The sequence below is a fragment of the Aquarana catesbeiana genome, linkage group LG07 (assembly GCF_042186555.1).
Source record: "Aquarana catesbeiana isolate 2022-GZ linkage group LG07, ASM4218655v1, whole genome shotgun sequence".
NCBI lineage: Eukaryota > Metazoa > Chordata > Amphibia > Anura > Ranidae > Aquarana > Aquarana catesbeiana.
In genome coordinates this window covers 10,705,582-10,729,323 of record NC_133330.1, presented here as the reverse complement: position 1 = coordinate 10,729,323, position 23,742 = coordinate 10,705,582, and the positions used below count along the sequence as shown (strand labels likewise).

The following is a 23,742-nucleotide window of genomic DNA, read 5'->3' as shown; positions in this document are numbered from 1 at the left end:
GCAGCACTGCGGGGGGGTGGGGAGCAACATGGAGGGGAAACCCGAGCAGTAGGGGGAATTGGCACCACACAGAGTGATTAGGGTGTGCCCACACCTGGCATACCCCCTGCGCACGCCTATGACAGTAAGAGCCCATTCACACAGGGACGACTTGTCAGGCTGACTGGCAAGTCGCCTCCCGTTCTGTGCAATGGAACCGTTCTAATAGGAGCGACGCAAGTCGCTCCGACTTAGAGAAAGGTTCCTGTACGACTTCGGGGGCGACTTGGGGTGACTTGCATAGACTTCTATACAGAAGTTGTTTTGCAAATCGCCCGGGCAGTCGTGTGCAGGTCGCCTCGGTGAGGCGACCTGCAAGTCGTGTAGCCCCTGTGTGAATGGGGTCTTAGGATGGGCAAGCGCTTCGGGCCGAACTTCGCCCACTCGGGTGTTTGCTGAGCACCCAAATTTTCTGTGTGCTCAGCGGGATGTTCGCCCACCGAGCGCACAGTCATTAGGTTGTTAGGGAGCGGGGGACGGGAAGCCGGCCACCGCATCCTTAACAATGGACGAGTCATCAGCTGTCAGCGGGCTTCCCCTCTGACAGCTAAAGGGAAAAAAAATTGCAGAATTTGCCATCAATAGAGAATTAAAAAAACAAAAAGAGGCGTGGCATTTTGAGTCTGATATGGATTTTAAGGGGAACCCCCACCAAAAAAAAGGTAGTGCCCCCCCCCCCAATCCATACTAGATCCTTATCCGAACATGCAGCTTTAGAGGCCAGGAAAGGGAGGGGGGGGAGATCGCCCTCCCTCCTGAACCCTATCAGGCCACATACTCTCAACATAGGGAGGGGGATGCTTTGTCCCCATGTTGATGGGGACAAGGGTGTCTTCCCAACAACCCAACAACAATGGTGGTTGTGGGGGTCTGCGGGCAGGGGGCTTATCGCTGTCGAAATCTGGAAGCCCCATTTAACAAGGGGGCACCCAGATCCCGCCCCCCATGTGAATTAGTATGGGGTATTGTACCCCTACTCATTCACCAAAAAAAGAGTAAAAAATAACACCAGTTTTTTGACAATTCCTTTATTAACCACTTCAGCCCCGGAAGATTTGGCTGCTCAATGACCAGGCCATTTCTTGCGATTCGGCACTGCGTTGCTTTAACTGACAATTGCGCGGTCGTGCGACGCTGCACCCAAACAAAGTTGACGTCCTTTTTTTCCCACAAATAGAGCTTTCTTTTGGTGGTATTTGATCACCTCGGCGGTTTTTATTTTTTGCGCTATAAACAAAAAAGCGTCAATTTTGAAAAAAAACACAATATTTTGTAGTTTTTGCTGTAACAAATATCCCCATTTTTTTTTTTAAAAAAAGCAAATTTTTTCCTCAGTTTAAGCCGATATGTATTCTTCTACATATTTTTGGTAATAAAAAATCGCAATAAGCGTATATTGATTGGTTTACGCAAACATTATAGCGCATATAAAATAGGGGAAAGATTTATGACATTTTTATTATTTTTTTGTTTACTAGTAATGGCGGTAATCTGCGATTTTATGGTGAACACATCGGACACTTTTGACACATTTTTGGGACCATTGACAATTATAAAGCGATCAGTGCTATAAAAATGCACTGATTACTGTAAAAATGTCACTGGCTGGAAAAGGGGTTAACACTAGGGGGCGATCAAGGGGTTAAATGTGTTCCCTAGTGTTCGTTCTGACTGTAGGGGGGGGGGGGGAGTGACTGGAGGAAATAACAGATCGTGGTTCCTAGCTAGTAGGAACTCACAATCTGTCTCTCCTCTCCTCGCAGCACAGGGATTTGTATGTTTACATACACGCACTTCCCTGTTCTGGCTCTTGTGCCCCTGATCGCATGTGGCCAGCGGTCATCGCGACCGCAAGGCACATGCATCGGCACCCCCGCTGTGCAGCGGGCGCGCACATGCTATCCCGCTTAAAGGAGCCGACATACAGCTACGACGGCTCGTGGGATCGTGCCGACCTGCCGCCATATAATGATTAATTAAAAAAACAAAAAACAATGACCCCTGATGTAGATCCATCATCAATCATGATGCCTGCCGCACCGCTGGGTCAGAAAAAAAAAATGCTCCGCCCATAATGAAGGCTACTGGCCGAATGCCTGCTCCTCTGTCTGACCGTTCTAAAATAGGTAAGTGCCAGGGCCACCTGGTGATGTCACTTGGTGGCCCCACCCCCTTGTGACATCACCGACCCAGCATGCGCTGGCTCCGCCGGTGCGGAGGATTTCGTGATTGACGATGGATCCACATCGGGGAACATTGTTTTTTTTTAATGAATCTTCAAAAACTTCTGTACTGTTTTTATTTCATTTTGACATTTTTTCTGGCCAATGAGTAGGGGTACAATGTACCCCTACTCATTCACATGGGGCGGCAGGATCTGAAGGCCCCTTTTTAAAGAGGGCTTCCAGATTCTGATAAGCCAGCTGCTCGCAGACCCCCACGACCACTGCCCAGGGTTGTTGGGAATAGGCCCGTGTCTCCATCAACATGGGGAGAAGGTGCTTTGGGGTGTGTGTGTGTGGGGGGGGGGGCAGAACCCCCCTGCACCAAAGCACCCCCCATATGTTGAGGGCATGTGGCCTGGTATGGTTCAGGAGGGGGCCCCCTTTTTTAAAATTCTGACCAAAAGGGCCTGTCAGTTTTGTTGCAGCAGGTTCTATACATGGTATAGATACACCACTTTACAGGCAGACTAAGGGGGCCCCCTAGGCACTATATTTAAAGGAATTTTCATTTTTATTGTTTCACTTTAAACATTAAAATCACAGCTCCTTTAAAAAAAAAATTTCAATTGATGCATTTCCCCCAGGGCAGTACCCGGGCTCCCATACCCTTTTTATGGCAATAAATTGCATTCAAGCCTTCAAAATGGGAACTTTTGATTTTTCATGTTTGGGTCCCATAGACTTTATTAGAGTTTGTGGCTTGGGTCTGAACTTTTTTCTCTGTTTGGGTGTTCAGGTGGGAACCAAACCAGGGGGGTGTACGGCCCATCACTATTATACAGGGTGTAATAATCCTCTCCTTTCTCCTATACAGACTGTCATACATAACCTCTGCTTTAATGTTGGTCAATGTCTGGAGGTGAGAGGCTTCATTCCACACGACTGTAAACAGTAAGTCCCGGTTCTATCCTCGGATACTTATTATATAATTACGTCTGATCTCTGTATAATACAATCATTTGCCAAAAGTACAACTTACAGAAGTAGAAGTGTGCTCTGTGTATAATACATCCTACTGACCCCTCCTCGCTTGGAATTTGGGGTGTGTGGTCCCTCAAATAATACCTGACATCAGATTGTTTTGTTCAGAGCAAATTTAGCTCCAACATTTGTTCTTCTACATTTGTGACAATGTCATCCTGGATAAAACTTGTCTGATGACTTATCAGCCATCATCTGAAATATGACAACTGACAATCCTGTGACTTCCCATCTACGTTCTCCGTCTACCAGTCCTCCGTTCCTCCATCAGTCTGATCAGCAGACCTCTTCCCTGCCATGATACATCCACCCCATGGAGGTTGGCTCAATTTCCAGGACTTCCTGTTGGTCAGAGGATGGTGACACCTTATAGCAAAATGTCCAGCTCCAAAATCGGAAGAATCCGTTTTTTCAAATACTATCACTCAGCTATCAATTTTTCTTTAGCGCTTTTCTCCCTGGGGACCTCAAAGCACTTTATATACTGTTGGGGCAGATATCTCTTGGGTAATCCCAGTAGGATATCCTACCAGCACATCTTTGGAGTGTGGCAGGAAACCATGCAAACTCTATGTGGATGGTGCTCTGATCAGGACTTGAATAGAGAACCCCAGTGTTTCAAGGCAGAAGTGCTCACCGCCTCACATTATGGTCAGTGTTTGGTTGGAATCCTCAGTAGATGACTGTTGGATAACATCCCTCACATAATCCATATAATATGTATCCTGTGCCCTGTGATCATTCATCAGGCACCAGCAGTCATGAAAGAACATCCCTTTGTCCCTTTTATACATCTATATAACTAGCTTTATGATTATTTCCACCAGATGCACCACTCAGAATATTTGCTGTAGGCTACTGTAGCTTAGACATACATTATGTCTTCTTTCTCGCCTCATGAACCCCACTAACCTGTATAGCTGCAGGTACTGTGGAGAAATTCATCCTCAAAATTTACAGTAGAAAGCAGTTTATTAGTGCTACTAATAGTAAAACTAGGATAATGTACCATCGTCCTATAGATTTAGAAAAGACAAAAAGGCAGAGGATCTGAGGCAACTGTGGACTTTCATGTATGTAAGGACTTACATACACATTTATATAGAAAAATAGAAGTTTATTGAAAAAAAGACATGATTAAAAGGTCCTAAAAAAGACAGTGTATATAATGCATATAAATTCATTCTCTGAATAAGAACTGAACGGTAGGACGTGCATCCATCCAGGAGAGGAAATGGAATGTCGTTCAGGTCGGTTCAGACTCAACATGTTTTGCGGTATGACCGCTTCTTCAGGAGTATATTTCCAGAGTCATTAAATGCACCAATGTCTACAAAGAACAAACATATAAATATTGTGTAAACTTTTGATTGATTTGTCTATAAGCTTTATTATTTATATGTTTGTTCTTTGTAGACATTGGTACATATAATGACTCTAGAAATATACCGTATATACTCGAGTATAAGTCAAGGCCCTAATTTACCACAAAAAAATGGGTAAAACTTATTGACCCGAGTATAAGACGAGGGTGAGAAATGCACAGCTACTGTAAGTGGAAAAGAGGGTCAACAATGCCCATTTGCATGCCTCACTGTGCCCATTTGCAGCCATAGGTCCCCCGAACTTCAAACTCGGTAGTTAAGGGTTCCTAGATGCCCCCTAGCTGCAGCCAAAATTTGGGGTCTCTGAACCCAAAGGGTCCCGAAATGACATTGCTGCAGATGGACACAGTTGACCAACTTTGGGGCCCCGTATCTCGGGGCCACTTAGTGCTAGGAACCCCAAATTTGGTATGCAAACCCAGTGGAACTAGCACCATAAAATATCCAAAGCTGGGGTTTCTAGCAACAAGTAGCCTCGAGATACAGGGCCCAAAAAAACGGTTCAGAAAATGTCAAACACTTCTGCAGCAGAGAATGACATTTTCTGAACCTATTTTGGGGCCCCGTATCTCAGGGCCACTTAGAGCTAGGAACCCCAGCCTTGGATATGTTGTGGACCCAGTTCCACTGGGTTAGCACACCAAATTTGGGGTTCCTAGCATTAAGTGGCCCTGAGATACTGGGCCCCAAAGTCAGTTTGGAAAATTCATTTTTTTGCTGCAGAAAAGTGCTTGACTCCAGTATAAGTCGAGGGGGGTACTTTCAGCACAAATAAATGTGCTGAAAAATTCGACTTATACTCCAGTATATACGGTACTCCTGAAAAAGCGGTCATACCGCGAAACACGTTGAGAATGAATTTATGTGCATTATATACCCTGTCTTTTTAGGACCTTTTAATCATGTCTTTTTTTCAATAAATTTCTACTTTTCGGTATAAATGTGTATGCAAGTCCTTACCGTATCATGAAAATCCACAGTTGCCTCAGATCCTCTGCCTCTGTTTTTTCTACAGTAGAAAGCACTTCATCACTATCACATACCTTATTAGAGGTCCACCACCCCTGGAATGGCAACAGGGAGTGAAAGGACAAACATTAGTTGTGACTCCTCAGCTCAGCTCATCCTCCATCTCCCAGCAGTGACTCCTTAGCTCAGCCCACTTTCCCAGCTTTATCGTGTTAGTTCAGCTCCCCCTCCTAGTAGTGACCCCTTAGCCCATCTCCCCTTTCTTTCTCCCACAGCAATGACTCGGTAGTCTCAGCAGCTGCTCCTTCTCCCAGCAGTGACTTTAAGCTCAGCTCCCACTGGTCCTTTTCCCAGCAGTTTCTAAGTTCACCCTACTCCCCTTACCAGCAATGAGCCTGAAGATCAGCTCACTAGTAGGATGGGAGAGCAGAAAGCTGAGTTGAGACCAGACTTGAATGACTTCATTCTTTCTCTTGTGAACTTTTAGGATGAATTGTTCCACAGTGGCTGCAACTACAAATGTCAGTGAGGGATTGTCTTAGGCTACTTTCACACTAGGGCGGGTGGGCGTCGCCACTATTTTTAACAGCGCTTTACCGTCCTACTAGCGGAGCTATTCGGCTGCTAGCGGGGTTAAAAAAAGGGTTAAAACCGCAGACGGTTTGACGGCGCTGCCCCATTGATTTCAATGGGCAGGGGCGCTGTAGGAGCGGTGTATACACCGCTCCTACAGCGCTGCAAAGATGCAGCTTGCAGGACTTTTTTTACCGTCCTGCAAGCGCACTGCTCCAGTGTGAAAGCACTCGGGCTTTCACACTGGTGAGACAAGAGAGGCTCTTTACAGGCGCTATGCAGGCGCTATTTTTAGCGCTATAGCGCCTGTAAAGCGCCTCAGTGTGAAAGTAGCCTTGAGACCCCTTTCACACTGAGGCGCTCTTCAGGCGCTTTCACACTAAAAAAAGCGCCTGAAAAGCTCACGAAAACCTATTTTCACAAGGCTGCTTTCACACTGAGGCGCTAAAGTTCTAAAAATAGCGCCTGCAAAGCGCCCTGAAAGAGCCGCTCAATGCACTCCAATGTGAAAGCCCCGAGGGTACGCTTGCAGGGTGGTCAAAAAAGTCCTGCAAGCCGCATCTTTGGAGCGCTGAGGGAGCAGTGTATTTACCGCTCCTAAAGCGCCCCTTCCCATTGAAAACAATGGGGCAGCGCTGCAAACCTGCTGCAGCTGCGCTTTGCAGGCGGTTTTAACCCTTTTTCGGCCGCGAGCGGGGGTTAAAACCACTAGTGGCCGAATAGCGCAGCTAAAACGACGGTAGAGCGGCACTAAATATAGCGCCGCTTTACCGCCAGTGCCCGCACGCCTCAGTGTGGAAGTATTTTTAAAGTCAATGAATGCTTTCACATTGGGTAGTGGGCTGGCAGGGCGGTGAATAAAACGCCCCTCTCCATTGAAATTAATGGAAAGCTCTTCAAAAGCACTCTGTGTTTTACTGGCAGTTTAGAAGTGCCTCAGTGTGAAAGGGGGCTAAACCCCCTTTCACACTGGGGCTCTTTGCAGGCGCTAGCAGCATCTTTGGAGCGGTGAAGGAGCTGTGTGTATACCGCTTCTGCCCATTGAAATTAATGGGACAGCGCGGCTATACCGCCGGCAAAGCGCTGCTGCAGCAGCTCTTTGCGATGGTTTTAACCCTTTTTTTCGGCCGCTAGCAGGGGGGTAAAACCGCCCGCTAGAATAGATAACGCATATATATGAGTTGGGGCTGCACACCCCTATTTGTGTAATTTAAAGGAAAATCCCTCAAAAGGTTTTTTAGCAGCTAAGTAGGTATTCCAATCAAAGTGACAATAACAGAGTTAAAAATTGAAATTCTTTATTTATATTAGAGTATCAAAAGAAAGGGGTAAAGGACATGATTTACATGGGAGTTGTAAAAAAGCAATTCAGATCCTTACATATAAAAAACATCTCGTCAGTATGGGAGAATCGCATAAAAAACTCAGTACAAATAAAGAATGCTATAAACTTATGCAGAGTTTCACATGATATCCCTACGCGTTTCGACCTATGTGGGTAAAGGTCTTCTTCAGGGGATTTTCTCTATGCGAAAAAAGAAAACAGTTTGAATTGAGCTGTCTATAAATGAATCGATCACTTAATATACTCATTTCATATTATGGAATTAAATATGCATATTCACCACTTCTTGACGAGAAAGTTTCATGCCACAGTTGGATGAATTGCTGTTCTTCTAAAAATACCACCAGTCACGGCGATCGCGAGAGGTCCCCACAATGTTCCTCCACCATCGATAGAGGCAACAATCGCCACTAAAACCCCGCTAAAACGACAGTAAAGCAGCGCTAAAAAATTCGCCATTTTACCACCGGCGCCTGCACCGCCCCAGTGTGAAAGGGGCCTTATAGTTTTAAGTCTCCAAAAATATAATCTGACATAATTTATATATGATTTGCTATTAGGGCCCTTTCACACTGGGGCGGCGTCGGCGGCAAAGTGCTGCTATTGTAAGCGGCGCTTTACCGTCGGTATGCGGCCGCTAGCGGGGCGGTTTTACCCCCCGCTAGCGGCCGAGAAAGGGTTAAAAACCACCGCAAAGCGCCTCTGCTGAGGCGCTTTGCCGGCAGTATAGCCGCGCTGTCCCGTTGATTTCAATGGGCAGGAACGGTGAAGGAGCGGTATACACTCCGCTCCTTCACCACTCCGAAGCTGCTGCTAGCAGGACTTTTTTTCCCATCCTGCTAGCGCACCGCTCCAGTATGAAAGCCCTCGGGGCTTTCACACTGAAGACAAAGCAGCGGCACTTTCAGGTCGGTGTACAGGCGCTATTATTAGCGCAATAGCGCCTGCAAACCGCCCCAGTGTGAAAGGGCCCTTAGGGCCCTTTCACACTGAGGCGCTTCTAAACTGCCAGTAAAACACTGAGCGCTTTTAAAGAGCTTTTCAGGCGCTTTTGAAGAGCTTTCCATTCATTTCAATGGAGAGGAGTTTTTTCACCGCCATGCCAGCGATCTGCCCCAATGTGAAAGCATTCATTGATTTTATTGGAAATAGGTTTTCGTGAGCTTTTCAGGTGCTTTTTTTAGCGTGAAAGCGCCTCAGTGTGAAAGGGGTCTATGAATTATCATTAAGGTGCCTTTCACACTGAGGCGCTTCTAAACTGCCAGTAAAACACACACTGAGCGCTTTTGAAAAGCTTTTCAGGCGCTTTCGAAGAGCTTTCCATAAGACCCCTTTCACACTGAGGTGCTTTTCAGGCGCTTTCACGCTATTAAAAAGCGCCTCAAAAACTCACGAAAACCTATTTTCATTAAAATCAATGAATGCTTTCACACTGGGGCAGTGCGCTGGCAGAGCGATGAAAAAACGCCCCCTCTCCATTGAAATTAATGGAAAGCTCTTCAAAAGCACCTGAAAAGCTCTTCAAAAGTGCTCAATGTTTTACTGGTAGTTTACAAGCTCCTCCGTGTGAAAGGCGTACTAATTTCAATGGAGAGGGGCGTTTTTTCACCGCCCTGCCAGCACACTGCCCCAGTCTAAAAACATTAATTGATTTTAGTGGAAATAGGTTTTCGGGAACTTTTCAGGTGCTTTTTGTTGCGTGAAAGTGCCTGAAAAGTGCCTCAGTGTGAAAGGGGCCTTAAAGTGGTAGAAGTACCTCTGATACCCATGGGAGGACCACTGGTGAATGACTCGAGTACTATATCCAACAAGGTCAGCTGAGCAGAATAATTGCTGTTTCTGTCTTTTTAGGTTTAACATAGACTTGGGAACAGATGGGAAGAATTTAGTGCTGCACTTTAACCCTCGATTTGACATTTTTGGAGACGACCGGAAGATAATCTTGAACTCATTGAAGGACGGTGTCTGGGGTGAGGAGGTGAAGGAAAGCTTCTTCCCATTCCAGGAGGGGTCAGACACCGTGGTACGTCTACGCTTGGGGGGGGGGGGGGACAAATGTTGGATGGGGCAAAGTGGCATCACTGTTCTTATTGGACACATAATATCCATCTCTGAGAGATACAGTAGGCAGCCAGTGATGGCTCAGGTGAAGGGTATAAAGGCTTTGCTATGATGGTTTCCCCGTCGGCTCATTCCATGAAGGATGAGAACCTCCCACATAGGAAGATACAATGGATATATACCGCCAAGCGAATGGTTGCTGTTGGTCAGATCGCTGATTATCAGAATTATCGGCTTGTGAAATTCTTAATTTCTCCTTTGTGTATGCATGTGTTATTATAAATGTTATGTTTGTGAGATGATTATTATAGGAAGAGGAGGGAACGGGGATCAGGAAATCCCTGATTTGGAATGTCACTATAAAAGTCCCCTGTAAAGGCTCAATCTGGGGAGTAGTGGGGGGGCGGAAACTGAAGCTCATCAGCATCATGCTACAACTGTTATGAAGGGACCAATGTGCGTGTTGAGGGCAGGATACAGGAGAGGGACCAATGTAAGTTTCCTGGGAGAGAGATACAGGGGAAGGACCAAGAAGTCAGAATACTCTGTTCATCTAAAGTTGTCTCTGGGGGCAAAATTCCTCAGATATGTAGCACTGCCCCCCTAGGTATTGCTGTGTGTAGACTTCCCTGGGCCTCATCCTGATTTTCTTGCTGCCAGTTGCTAGGTGTTTTCACACAACCAACCATACACTCATCTGTTCATTCTCCAATATTCAATCCAGGGTGTTTGGTTTTTTTTTGGTATTTATTGTTGGAACTTGGATGGGAGAAGGGAATAGTGGTATACTCCAACTGGAACTATTTACAGATGAGGACAACTCTCACTTGACCTCACCACGTTGAATGTGGTAGCAGACTCTCTGCTATACCATACTGCACTTATATGGGAAGAATAAGTCCTTTGCTTGCTCTGGCAGCAGACTTTATAAAACTATTTTATCTTCAGGAGACTCACTAGCATCCCCTTTGACTGACACCCATCCATTGACTCTACTAGCTGAAGGGATGGCCCTCACAGGACGGGCCCCGTGACAGATCTATACTCACAGTAAGCAGAAACAGATCCTTCCTGGCGTGTCTCCCTTCCAGTCAGCTTTGCAGGACATCTGGGGTGCAGCTTTACTCAGGTTCAGGCCTTCAGATCGACTACCTGAGGCTGAACAGCAGCCTGTGCAGAGGAGGGGCAGCCGCCCCCTCCCTCTGGGGCACACATCAAATGTTAAGCCCAGCCCCCTTTGACTTTAAGGCCTGCCACCTAGGATACACTGTCTAATGCCAGGGCATCAGTGCACAGTTGAGTCATGGCACTCCTGCATGGTTTTCACCTTCGGCATGTAGTGTAGATATTATGTAGCTGGCATGGCATACATCAGCCTTTCTACAACTTTTTGCCTCAGAGGAAGCATTGAAAACTCCAGGTAAACAAATTCATTTATGTCAGTGAAACAAAAATGCCCCTTACATTGGTGGCCAGTGGTAAGAATGCGCCACTTACAGTGGTGGTCAAAATGCCACTCTTGCAGGCAGTGAAAAAGATCATTGGTGTCATGAAGCTTGCCCCACCAAGTGGTGGTGATCCCTGAAATCGGCAGGCACCACCCAATTGGAGGTTAATCAGCCACAGCTCAAGGAACCCCTAGAGAACTCTGAAGGAACCCTAGTATACCTCCCAACATTTTGAGATAGGAATGACACCTACTAACAAACATATATATATACACAGTATGTTGGACAGTTTCTAGAGACAGTCCAACACATCCACATCCCTGGTGGGTATAGAAGAAATTGGAGAGAGCACACCACTCCCTCATGAGGTGGTGGGATGTTTAAGGATGTGTTTAGAACTGTCACCGAAGTAAGCACAACAACAAAATAGTATTCATAAAAATTACTGAATTTAATACAAAAGCTCATCAGTTTAAAAGTTTACAATAATGACATTTGGTCAAGAGACGCATACCGCGGTGACGGTTCGAGGAGCATGTCTAGACCAAGATGCATTTGCACCCTACTTTCTGGTCTCCTTGTGTTTTTTTATTTTGCCTGTCTGGCTATTGGAGACGATTGCTGGCCCCTTTCATATCAAGCTTTTGATATGGTCGAACGTCCATCAGACCAGGCGGGTGAATCTGGCTTCACCGCCCCATTATTGCAGGGTGTGTCATCTCCGCTCTCTCCTGGTGCTGCGTTCATTGAAGTATTAATACTACAAGTTTGATGTATGCCGAGCTGCCTTGAAGAAGCAGATTAAAAGCCTGCGAAACGCGTCGGCTTTCTGCATATACAAGCATCTGTTGTATCCTGTGTATTGAGTATCTAGTATGGTCGAATAGTTATGACCAAATGTTATTGCTGTATTGATTTTTGGTCTATGTTTGTGACCAAATGTCATTATTGTAAACGTTTAAATTGATGAGGTTTTGTAATAAATTCAATATTTTTTATGAGTGCTATTTTGCTGTTGTGACAGTTCTAAACACATCCTTAAAAATCTCACCACCTTATGAGGGAGTGGTGTGCTCTCTCTAATTTCTTCTATACCTACTAACAAACGTATGAAAGCATAGGACACGCCCCCTGCCACACCCCCTTAAAGGAGAATTAACCAAAAAAAAGGTTAATTAAATCCACTAGTAATTTTTTTTACCACTGCTATTCCTTTTATATATTATTTTCTAAAATGTACTAATGCAGCAATTTAGAAATTGGATGAAAGGTTTAACACTGGGAAACACCTTTTGAAAGATAAAAAGTGCATTGTATATACATCTATATAGATCAGACCAAAATGAGGGACAAATGAGGAGGAAAGAGGGACAGAGGGACATTGCTCCTAATCAGGGACAGTTGAGAGCTATGCCCTGGGTGAGAATGGCTGGCATAGAGGGAATGCAAACTGGCCATGTGTGGGGGCTGAAGGTCAGGGTGTGTGGCAAGGCAACCTCGCGTTCAGAGCGTCTGTGCTCCTTCATCAGGCATCTGCTGCAGCCATGTTTGGTGAGGCTTTTATGCAGGGAGGAAGGGGCGGTCCGTGGGACAACAATGGTCAGCAGACCAGCACCTGCCTTTACAGCAGGAAGTTCCCCACCTATTGCCACCAGAGGTACTACAGCAGTGATACTTATAATTAGGTACATATAATAAAATATAAAAAAATACTAGATAAAACAAATGCGATTAAAAAAAAGGATTAAAAATAATATATATATAATTTTTTTTTTCTAAACGGGACAATAAGAGGTAGTCCATAATAGTAGTAACAAAATGCAATTTTATCGGAGGTAAAGGTAAATTAATAAAGTACATAGGTACCTAAAGAACCCATAGGAGGTAACGGGGAAGATATATATAGGTAGGAAGGTATACCAAGTATATACATATATAACTGAATAAATAAACCAAGGCGGGGGGGTGGTTTAGGAAAAAAAAATGGGGGGGGGGGAAATGGGACAAGGGATGGTATGCAAATGGTAAATCAAAGATATGTAAAGCCCAGGTAGGGGGATGGTGTATATTTCAATCTCTACGTTCAAACCCCCAGGACTGATCCTATCCAGGGTATAGATCCAGAAAGTCTCTCTTTCACATAGGTGTTTGGTGCATTCAGCTCTGGGGAGGCTTTTGGGGATGGATTCCAAGACCCAGACTTGTGGAGCCTTGGTGGAACTCCTTGAAGTGTCTGGGTATGGAGAGCTCGGCACCTTCTTCGATGGACCGCCTGTGCTCACCAAATCTTTTGCGTAAAGTTTGTACTGTGCGGCCCACGTAGAGCAGGCCATGGGGGCAGGTAAGGCAATAGATTACACATTCAGGTGAACAGCTGTAGAATTCTCCAAGGTGCTAAGTCTTGCCTTTGGTGGTGAAGTGTTTTTGTCCGTGTGTAACGAACTGGCAAGTCAAGCATTTTAGTTTGGCATTGGTACATCCCCTTAATGTCTGGGTCTTGGAATCCATCCCAAAAGCCTCCCCAGAGCTGAATGCACCAAATGTGAAAGAGAAACTTTCTGGATCTATATCCTGGATAGCCTCAGTCCTGGGGGTTTGAACGAAGAGATTGAAATACACACCATCCTCTAAACCCTCTACCTGGGCTATACATATCTTTGATTTACCATTTGCATACCATCTCTTGCCCCCCCCTTTTCCTTCCTAAACCCCCTCCCCCAGACCCCCCCTGCCATGGTTTATTTATTTAGTTATATATGTATATACTTGGTATACCTTCCTAACTACGTGTGTGTGTGTATATATGCATATATCCCCCATATACATTATTATCCTTATAATCGCTAATAAAATATCCTCATTTCTGCACCCCTCCTCTCCCATTCCTGCTAATATACATACAGACACATGCATAGATAGATCTCCATAGTTACCTCTCATGAGTTCTTTAGGTACCTGTGTACTTTATTAATTTACCTATCCGATGAAATTGCATTATGTTACTACTATTATGGACTACCTCTTATTGGCCCATTTAAAAAAAAAAATTATATATATTTTATTTATCATCCTTGTTTTTAATCACATTTGTTTTATCTAGTATTTTTTTTAGATTTTTTTTATATGTACCTAATTATACGTATCACTGCTGTAGTACCTCAGCGCAGTAAAACAGATGCTGGTCTGCTGACCATTGTTGATCTACAGACCGCTCCTTCCTCCATGCATAAAAGCCTCGCCGAACATGGCCGCAGAAGACGCCTGATGAAGGCGCGCGGATGCTCCAAAGCGCGAGCTTGCTTTGTCACACCCCCTGGTCTTCAGCCCCTGCATGTGGACGCGATGACAGCTTGCCTGGCTAACCCCTCTTCTGGACTGGAGCCTCGGACACCACCGCAGCGGCCGGACCACAAGGGATTCATGCCCAGTAAGATGAAAAGGGACGTCTGCGGTTACTAATTGTACTACATGCCTGTTTATCTTCACTAACATGTGAGTTTATTACGAATAAACCTGAATTTACTAATCTATGCTGCACTCAGATTGGCGCCGCTTTGCTTTCTCCTCTCTTCCATTACAAAGTCTGCTTCTGCTCTGACAGCTGGTCGCCTACATCCCTAACCAGAGCCATTTGGTCTGATTCAGGGAGCTTTGTAGACTTTCCCCCACTGGACTTTTAAATTGCCCTTTTCCTTGTGCTACCTCCCATCCCGCCTCCCCCACCCCCTGGCTGTATACCAGCGCTCCAGTTATGGTCCTTAAACTGGCCAACAGCTATTACAACTATCTCCTGTGGTCGTTCTAGGTGACAGATACACCGTCCACAAAGAGACCCTGTCACCAATTGCAGAACAGAAGCACATCCTTCCAGTTTTCCATTCCATGAACAATTTTCTGCAACACACAAATAAATACATAAGATAAGCTACGTGCACATATCATCATCTTGTGGAAAGTTTTTAGTTGAAATGAAGGGTTTGGTGGCAAAGTCTTTGTTTCTACAGCCAACACTCATTGACTTTTTATAATCCAGCAAGCTGACACTGCCATCTTTTTTTTTTTTTTTTTACAGGTTTGCATCCAATTTGAGAATAACAAGATCAGCATACAATTACCTACCGGAAATCCTCTCTGCTTTCCAGTTCGCTTTCCCATACACCAGATCTCATACATGGCCGTGGGAGGCATCGAGCTCAAGTCCATCATACTAGATGGAAGTATCATACAATAGAGGAGCCGCCTGTCCCACGTGTCCATATCCAGGCTCTGTGAAATGGCCATAGTGGAGGAAGAAGGAAAAATTCTTGTATCCTGCTTTGTAACCCCCCCCCCCTCCACTAATCTGCACCCTTGCTGCTCGTGTAGAGCTTTGCTCAGTTCATGTATTAGAAATGAATTTCAACCTCATTTTAAATAAAATCCAATGAGCTCTATTGTGTCTGATCAAACCAATCATTTTATTTAGCGCTAAAAACTGACTTTAGATTGATTGCTGAAGTCGATAGCAAATCACTACCTGCTGCATAGCGCCCTCCTGCTGGAGGTTTGTTGCATTACATTTAAAAGGCACACATTAACCAGCAGAGGGTGCTAATGCTTCATTTTCTGCCTGCATAGTTTGATTTCTTGGATTTCCAGTAAAACAATAAAAATCTTTCTGGTCTTTTTAGATCTTTAAAACTTTTCTGGCTCCAGACTGAAAGCAGTTGATTTTCCCAGTACACAGGGCTGCTTTCAGGGGGGGACAGCCCATACAGCGGTGGGGGGCCCAGGCTTCCCGAGGAGCCCATGCACAGCTCGCTACTCTGGGCACCTGCCCTGTTTTGCCCCGTATATCCTCCGAGGACTAGCTCTGCAATGAACTGCTCGCTCCATTATTGTTTGTAACAGGCAGCCGCAGGCAGGACAGGTGCCGACCGCTTGTCAATGTTGCATACCTAACTTAAAGCGGAGTTCCTGGCTTATTTAGTTTATTAAAAGTCAGCAGCTACAAAAAGTTTAGCTGCTGACTTTTAATAAACAGACACTCACCTGTCTCGCGGTCCAGCGATGCGGCTGCACGGAGCCTCGCTCCTCTCCCCCTCTACTCCGTGGTGCCACCATAGAAACTGTGGGCACCCAGCTGTGACAGCTTGCGGCTTCACGGCCGGGTGCGCACTGCGCATGGAGAGTCACGATGTGCTCTCCGAGTGGACAGGCAATCTTCTGGGACCTGTGACGTGCCCCAGAAGATTGCTAAGAGGGAGGGGCCACCTAGGGGGAGAGGAGGAGTCGCCTAGAGGGAGAGGAGGAGTCGTCTAGGTGGCCTGAAGTCGGAAGCAGGAAGTGGGACAGGAAGTCCCACTCAAAACAAGGAACCCACTCCCCCCAAAAAAATTACATGCCAAATGTGGCATGCAATGGGGCGAAGAGTGCTTAAAGCGGAAGTGCAGTCTGCTCACATAATTTGTAATGAAAACATATTTGCCATTCTGAAGCTTCCCTCCAACCACTTTGTATTTTATTTTATATATACTGTGATTCTGTACTTGCCAAAAATGCTGCAGCAATCTCCCTCTACTGAGTCTGGCTGCAGCCATTTTAACTGTGGGCAGCTGAAGCTGCTGCCTGTTCACTTCCTGGATTTACACAGACACACAGAGGCACACCTCCAGCACTGCAGCTCTCATTGGCCCTCTTATTACTCATCTCCCCTCCATTCCTCCTGGCAAACACTCACCAGAGTGAGAGAGAGAGCTGTGCATGATGTCATAAGCCTAGGCTTTTTACCAGACAAGAAACAGGAAGTGGGCTGTATAAGGTATTTACTGGAAGAAAAAAAGATTTTTTACTATCCAAAATAAAAACAACAACAAGAGCAGAAGATTTAATAGATGGAAAGATGAAAAAATGACTGAAGTTCCGCTTTAAGAACTGATGGAGCCAAGCCTAGGCTCCTCCTCCACTCTGACATTACATCCACAGGAGGAGACTATGCAGAGGGACATCTGTCAGGAGAGCAATAATGGTCTGTAATGGGGGAGATTTAAACTGAGCACGGGGGCAGAGCTACATTGGGCAGAAGATTTGCACTGGGGAGATTGTATTGGGGGAATGACATTTAATTTGAGAGATTACACTGGGGAATTTGGGGGAATTGCATTGGGGGCTTTACACAGGAGGGGTTGCACATTACACTTGGGGTATGGCGCTGGGGAGATTTACATGGAGGGAAGGGGAAAAAAACTGTGGGGGCATTACACTGGGGGGATTACATTGGGGGGAATTCTACTGGGGAATATACGCTGGGGGATTTACATGTGGGGTAATTTACATTGAGGGGATTACACTGGGGGGGATTAAACTGGGAAGAGTACACTGGGGGGGGAATTTACACAGGGAGGGGGGATACACACCAGGGGATTTCCACTGGGCAGATTTACACTGGAGAGATTACACTGTGATAATTTCATTGGGGGATTACACTAGGGGTGGGGGGTGGAGTACACTCTGTTTGCCATAAAGAAATTAACTGGGGGAGGGTCACCCCCGTCACCCCCCCAGTGAAGAAATTCACTGCCCCCTCCCTGGCCTAGGGTGGGGGCAGTTAACAAATATTTGTGCTGGTAGAAATTATTTGGTTAGGGGGGTAAGAGGAAATGTGCTGGCAGCAATTTGGAAGGGGAGAGGGTTTGTGCTGGGAGGGGAGATTTGAGGACGGGGGTTTGTGGTAGATGGAGAAGAGGATTTGGGTACAAAGACACAGGCTGAAATCAGCCAGTGAGTCAGTGCTCCGCTGGCAAACAGACAGCAATAAACTAATAGCAATTAGTGGCAATGAATAACAACCCAAAGTCCAAAAATGTAGTGGCATCCAAACAGGTCCATACAGAAACAGTGTGGATATACAGAATGTATACTGTCCGTAATCTCCAGCAGCTCCTTACTAGTGTTGGACGAATGGTTCTGGCTTCCAGTTCAGTGAACACCTTAATTGGCAGGGCATTTGACCGTTTGTTCAGCCTGCTGAATGCCTCACAATGCACTGTGAGGTGCGTTAGTGTAGTTTTACTGCAGTATATTGGAGTGCCTCAGTGCAGTTTTACTGCAGTATATTGTAGTGCTTCAGTGCAGTTTTACTTCAGTATATTGTAGTGCCTCAGTGTAGTTTTACTGCAGTATATTGTAGTGCCTCTGTGTCGTTTTACTGCAGCATATTGTAGTGCCTCAGTGTAGTTTTACTGCAGTATATTGTAGTGCCTCAGTGTAGTTTTACTGCATTATATTGTAGTGCCTCAGTGTAGTTTTACTGCAGTTTATTGTAGTGTCTCAGTGTAGTTTTACTGCAGTATATTGTAGTGCCTCAGTGTAGTTTTACTGCAGTTTATTGTAGTGTCTCAGTGTAGTTTTACTGCAGTATATTGTAGTGTCTCAGTGTAGTTTTACTGCAGTATATTGTAGTGCCTCAGTGTAGTTACACACTAACACTACACTAAGCTCACACTACACCAACACTATACTCACACTACACTGACACCACACTATCTCCAATTTCACACTGCAAAAGGTTCAGTGGCAAGGAACCTTTTATATTGTGCGGTGGGACTATGAGCACCGAGCCATGACTGGGCAAAGTTATCATCACTTTGTCCAATTAAGGCTCTCACAGTGCTCTGTGGCCTGATTGGGCAAAGCCTTGACCAGTGGTCAGGTACATTGCTTCAGCCAATCAGGGCTGTTACAATGCACTGTGCAGTGTGCAGTGCATCGTGGGACGCTCAGTGGAAGAACATCTCGCTGAGTGCCCTGACACCTGGCAATTATTTAAAGGGTTCCTTTGGGGTAAAAAGATTAAGAAAGCCTGCAATAGGCTAATGCTGTGTTGGCACCACTATGGTGGGGTTAATGTTTAGAAATGACTGCATAATTGCCCTTGGCTGTTAACAAAATACACAATTGCACATGAAAAGCACATAGTCTACCTGGCACAGGTCCAAAAATCCTACATTGCCCGACACACCACTTATGCTTCTTCGTTGGTAATCTGTTTTAGCCAGCTCCACCCTCATTTACTCTTCTCACAATCATCTTATTAGTATGACTAACTGTTCAATCCACCAAAATCAATAGATACATAAAAGTGAAAGTGGACGATAACAGGCAGAAACCTGAAGCTGCATTAGCCGCTATATGCTCCATTGTTCCTCCTGAAAGGGGACAAATTCATCCCTCACAATGTTCTCAGGTGGAAAAGGTAAAATGCCGAATGTTGCCTCCTTCATCAAAGAAAACGTCAACGTTGTTGGGAACTCCATTCTTGTGATGGTTCTCCTTGGGTTGGAGAAAATCATGGACCTGGAATTTAGATGCCCCGCTGACAAACCCCTGGCGATTGTGTACAGCTTGGTGTTTTTCATCATACCCACTGCCATTGTCTTAGTTGTGGCCTGCTATATAAGCACGGGAGGGAAGAGCAGCAAAACCGGAACAAGAGGGAACAGCGCAGAAATCAAAGGCGGTACCGAGGAGGGCTGTATAGAGTCTATGGAAATCTCGGAAACAAAGACTGAAACCAAGAACCCAAAGTGCGGGTGCTGCTGTGCCAATATAAAGAGTCATCTTTTTGAAATTAAGGTTGTCGTGCTTTGGGTACTGATTGTAATGACAGATGGACGATACGGAGATTGTTTCGTGAAATCTGTGGATGAATTAATAGAAATAAAAAATTCAAATATCTCTCATAGAATACCTCCACTGAGCTGGACAGAAGTACGAAATAATTACCTAACGCATTTGTTCCAGGTAAAGACATTTTTCATCTCTGAGAATATTGAGGCCATCACAGCAGTCTCTGTAGCAGAAGAGCTTACACTCTATTGTCCCCTCACAGCCACCCACTATTATTATTATACATTTATATAGCTCTGACTTATACCGCAGCGCTGTACAGAGATCACTGAGCCAGTCACATCAGTCTCTGTACAAGAGGAGCTTACACTCTAATGTCCCCTCCCCCATAGTCACACACTATTATTATTATACATTCATATAGCTCTGGCATATACCATAGAACTATATAGAGATCACTGAGCCAATCACATCGGTCTCTGTACCAGAGGAGCTTACACTCTAATGTCCCCTCCCCCCACAGTCACACACTTTTATTATTATTATACATTTATTTAGCTCTGACATATACTGTAGTGCTGTACAGAGGACATTTAGCCGATCACATCAGTCTCTGTACCAGAGGAGCTTACACTCAAATGTTCCAACTATATCATAGACTATAATGGAAGGTTCAATAATTTTTAGGGCCTATTCACAACAGAACACGGGGCACACGCTTCCATAGTACATCGTAGACTATAATGGAAAGTGAAAATTTTTGTTGCTGGGGAGGGTCTATTGTTGCTAGGGGATCTACTTTGCTGGGGGATTCTGTTGTTGCGGGGGGGTCTATGTTGCTGAGGGGAGATTTTGTTGCAGGAGAGGTCTACTGCTACTTGGGAGATCTTATGTTGCTGGGGGGAAACCGTTTTTGTTGAGAGAATCTATTGTTGCTGGAGGAGTGTACTGTTACTGGAGGGGATCAGTTGTTGCTGGGGGGGTCCATGTTGCTGAGGGGATCTATTGTTGCTGGAGGAGTGTATTGTTATTTGAGGGGATCTGTTGTTGTTGGGGGGTCCATGTTGCTGAGGGGATCTATTGTTGCAGGGGAGGTCTACTAGTGCTCATGTTGTTTAGGGGGGGTTATTGGTGTTGGGAGGATCGATTGTTGCTGGGGGGATATATTGTTGCTGGAGGGGATCAGTTGTTGCTGGGGGGTCCATGTTGCTGAGGGGATCTATTGTTGCTGGAGGAGTGTATTGTTACTTGAGGGGATCCGTTGTTGTTGGGGGGTCCATGTTGCTGATGAGATCTATTGTTGCTGGAGCAGTGTAATGTTACTGGAGGGGACCTGTTGTTGCTGGGGGGTCCATGTTGCTGAGGGGATCTGTTGTTGCAGGGGAGGTCTACTACTGCTTATGTTGTTTAGGGGGGGTCTATTGGTGTTGGGAGGATCTATTGTTGCTGGGGGAATATATTGTTGACATCTGTAGGGGAATTGTTTTACCGCCTTCCTGTTATCATTAACACTGAAAGTCTCAGCACTCCACCTTGTTTAGAAGAGGCTCCATAAGAATTACCCAGATCATTGTCCACACTGCTCAGTTTATAGAAGTATGGATGTGGGAAGGACTTTAAAGTGGTAGTAAACCACTGGGTGATTTTTTTTAAACCTGAGAGGCAATGTCATAATGTGCTAGTATGCATCACATACTAGCACATTATGTGAAACTTACCTGAAAACAAAGCCTTCCAGTGGCGCTCTGTCACCGCTGAAGGTGCTTCCATTCTGGTTTTCCTTCCAGGTTCGCAAACTCCCATTGTGTGAGCAGCCGGAGCTGCAATGACGTCATCCATGCACGCAGGAGCTGCCGTTTACGGCACAGGACTCCTTCAGAGAGCATGCACCGGTGCATGAACAATAAATATCTCCTAAACTGTGCACATTTAGGAGACATTTACAGTACCTATAGGCAAGCCTATAATAAGGCTTACCTATAGGTAAAACTCATGCATGGGAGTTTACTCCCATTTTAACCCTTGGCCAATACCCTATAAAGGTGTCACCTCATCTGCTGTAGTGGTGGTGTGGGGCTATAGGTTTAATGGGCCAGCTGGTTACAAGAATTGGGATGGGTTAATATTTCCAACATCCCAATTACAGCATCTCCCCAACCCTCTAGGAACTGAAGACGTGGCTTGGAGAGCTACAAAAACATCTCCACATTTTTTCTGTGTAGAAGGTTTAAAGGTGCACTGATGCTCAAAACTTTTCTCTCCTTGCAGATTATTGGCCTCATATTGATTCTGCTGGCTATCATTGTGGTTTGTTTATGCGAATCGAGGATCTACTTCATTCTCTCATCACGTGGGTTCAAATGTGGATCAGAATCAGAATCAGAGAGGGATAGGAGGAAAAATGAAGACAATTTGCTCCAGATCACTGAGGACATCTTACAGGAACAAGCCAGACAGAGGCAGAAGGAGTTTGTAGTAACTCTGCTTCGTAGAGAAGACTGGGCATCTTATAATCCAGGATCGCCCAACGCCTTGGAGGAACTAGAGAAAATCTCAGCCAAATGGAAAAAGGAAGTAAAGAGACAATTGGAAGGTTAAGGAGTGGACTTGGCCAGAGCGAGACAAAAACGAGTCCATGCTAAATGGTGATACCTGAGGATACCTGAGAAAGGACCCTTTGCTGCCTCCTCATTGCCCAGCTGTGGACTGGGACCTCAAACCGACAGCTCAGACCTGTGAGCCAAAAGGAGCACCAAATGATGGCCTCAAGAGTCCACTGGTCTCCCAGTTTAATCTTTAAAAATCCAAAGTGTGGTGGAGTTGAGATGCCAAACTCTTTGGATCTTCACCAGTCAAAAAAAGTCATTCGGTTGCTCTTCACAAAAGCAGGGGACCTGCCAAGATGAAGGGATCACCCAAATTGAGAAATCTACATGTACAGTATCTCACAAAAATGAGTACACCCCTCACATTTTTGTAAATATTTTCTTCTATCTTTTCATGTGACAACACTGAAGAAATGACACTTTGCTACAATGTAAAGTAGTGAGTGTACAGCTTGTATAACAGTGTAAATTTGCTGTCCCCTCAAAATAACTCAACACACAGCCATTAATGTCTAAACCGCTGGCAACAAAGTAAGTACACCCCTAAGTGAAAATGTCCAAATTGGGCCCAATTAGCCATTTTTGCATGTCATGTGACCCGTTAGTGTAACAAGGTCTCAGGTGTGAATGGGGAGCAGGTGTGTTAAATTTGGTGTTATCGCTCTCACTCTCTCATATTGGTCACTAGAAGTTCAACATGGCACCTCATGGCAAAGAACTCTCTGAGGAACTCAAAAAATGAATTGTTGCTCTACATAAAGATGGCCTAGGCTATAAGAAGATTGCCAAGACCCTGAAACTGAGCTGCAGCACGGTGGCCAAGACCATACAGCGGCTTAACAGGACAGGTTCCACTCAAAACATGCCTCGCCATGGTCGACCAAAGAAACTGAGTGCACGTGCTCAGCGTCATATCCAGAGGTTGTCTTTGGGAAATAGACATACGAGTGCTGCCAGCATTGCTGCAGAGGCTGAAGGGGTGGGGGGTCAGCCTGTCAGTGCTCAGACCATAGGTGTGCGCAGCCTATTGCATTAGGGTGTGCACCTCAAATCTCCAACACATATGCATTTGTGACATATTAATCGGCCTCTTCCCCCGCTTGTCATCCTTAATACAATGGGGGGCGGTGGATCAGGGGGACCTGGGCAGCAGAAAGAAGAGGAACTGGGACAAGAGGGATGGCATACATTGGTACTTATCCCCTGTATTTTCCTCCTGTGGCATCTGAATGTCGGTTAGAGGAAGAGGAGGAGAAGCCTACTTTCAGCTGCTGCAAAAGAAAATACAGCTCGCTTGCACTAATTTCCACCCCCGCCGCCCGCCTAACCTGTCCAGGTTCTGGGGGTCGGCAAGTAAGTAACGCGGCTTACCTGTCACCTGCCCACGACTGATGGATTGCCAACTCCAGGATTAGGGTGTGCCCAGGCACACCTGGCACACCCCTTGCGCACGCCTATGGCTCAGACCATACGCTGCACGCTGCATCGCATTGGTCTGCATGG

The 23,742-nt window shown here is 45.5% G+C and overlaps 2 protein-coding genes across 4 annotated transcripts in view; both read left to right on the top strand.

The window, feature by feature from the left end:
• The window catches only part of LOC141102663 (galectin-1-like), a 50,383-nt gene extending 34,924 nt beyond the window's left edge, over positions 1 to 15,459 (top strand). For both annotated transcript variants that reach the window (XM_073591575.1, XM_073591574.1), the window contains exons 2-4: positions 3,079 to 3,155; positions 9,369 to 9,540; positions 15,099 to 15,459. In XM_073591575.1, coding sequence (XP_073447676.1) covers positions 3,079 to 3,155; positions 9,369 to 9,540; positions 15,099 to 15,257 — 408 coding nt within the window. In that variant the 3' untranslated portion in view covers positions 15,258 to 15,459. The remainder of the gene's footprint in view (positions 1 to 3,078; positions 3,156 to 9,368; positions 9,541 to 15,098) is intronic.
• A 2,257-nt stretch (positions 15,460 to 17,716) lies between these two features.
• Positions 17,717 to 23,742, top strand: part of LOC141102662 (uncharacterized) — a 145,047-nt gene continuing 139,021 nt past the window's right edge. The window contains exons 1-2 of one of the 2 annotated variants that reach the window (XM_073591573.1): positions 17,717 to 19,807; positions 21,902 to 22,594. In XM_073591573.1, the coding sequence (XP_073447674.1) occupies positions 19,241 to 19,807; positions 21,902 to 22,231 (897 nt within the window). In that variant the 5' untranslated portion in view covers positions 17,717 to 19,240 and the 3' untranslated portion in view covers positions 22,232 to 22,594. Of the gene's footprint in view, positions 19,808 to 21,901; positions 22,595 to 23,742 lie in introns of those variants that run through there. The other variant, XM_073591572.1, reaches the window with a different exon arrangement.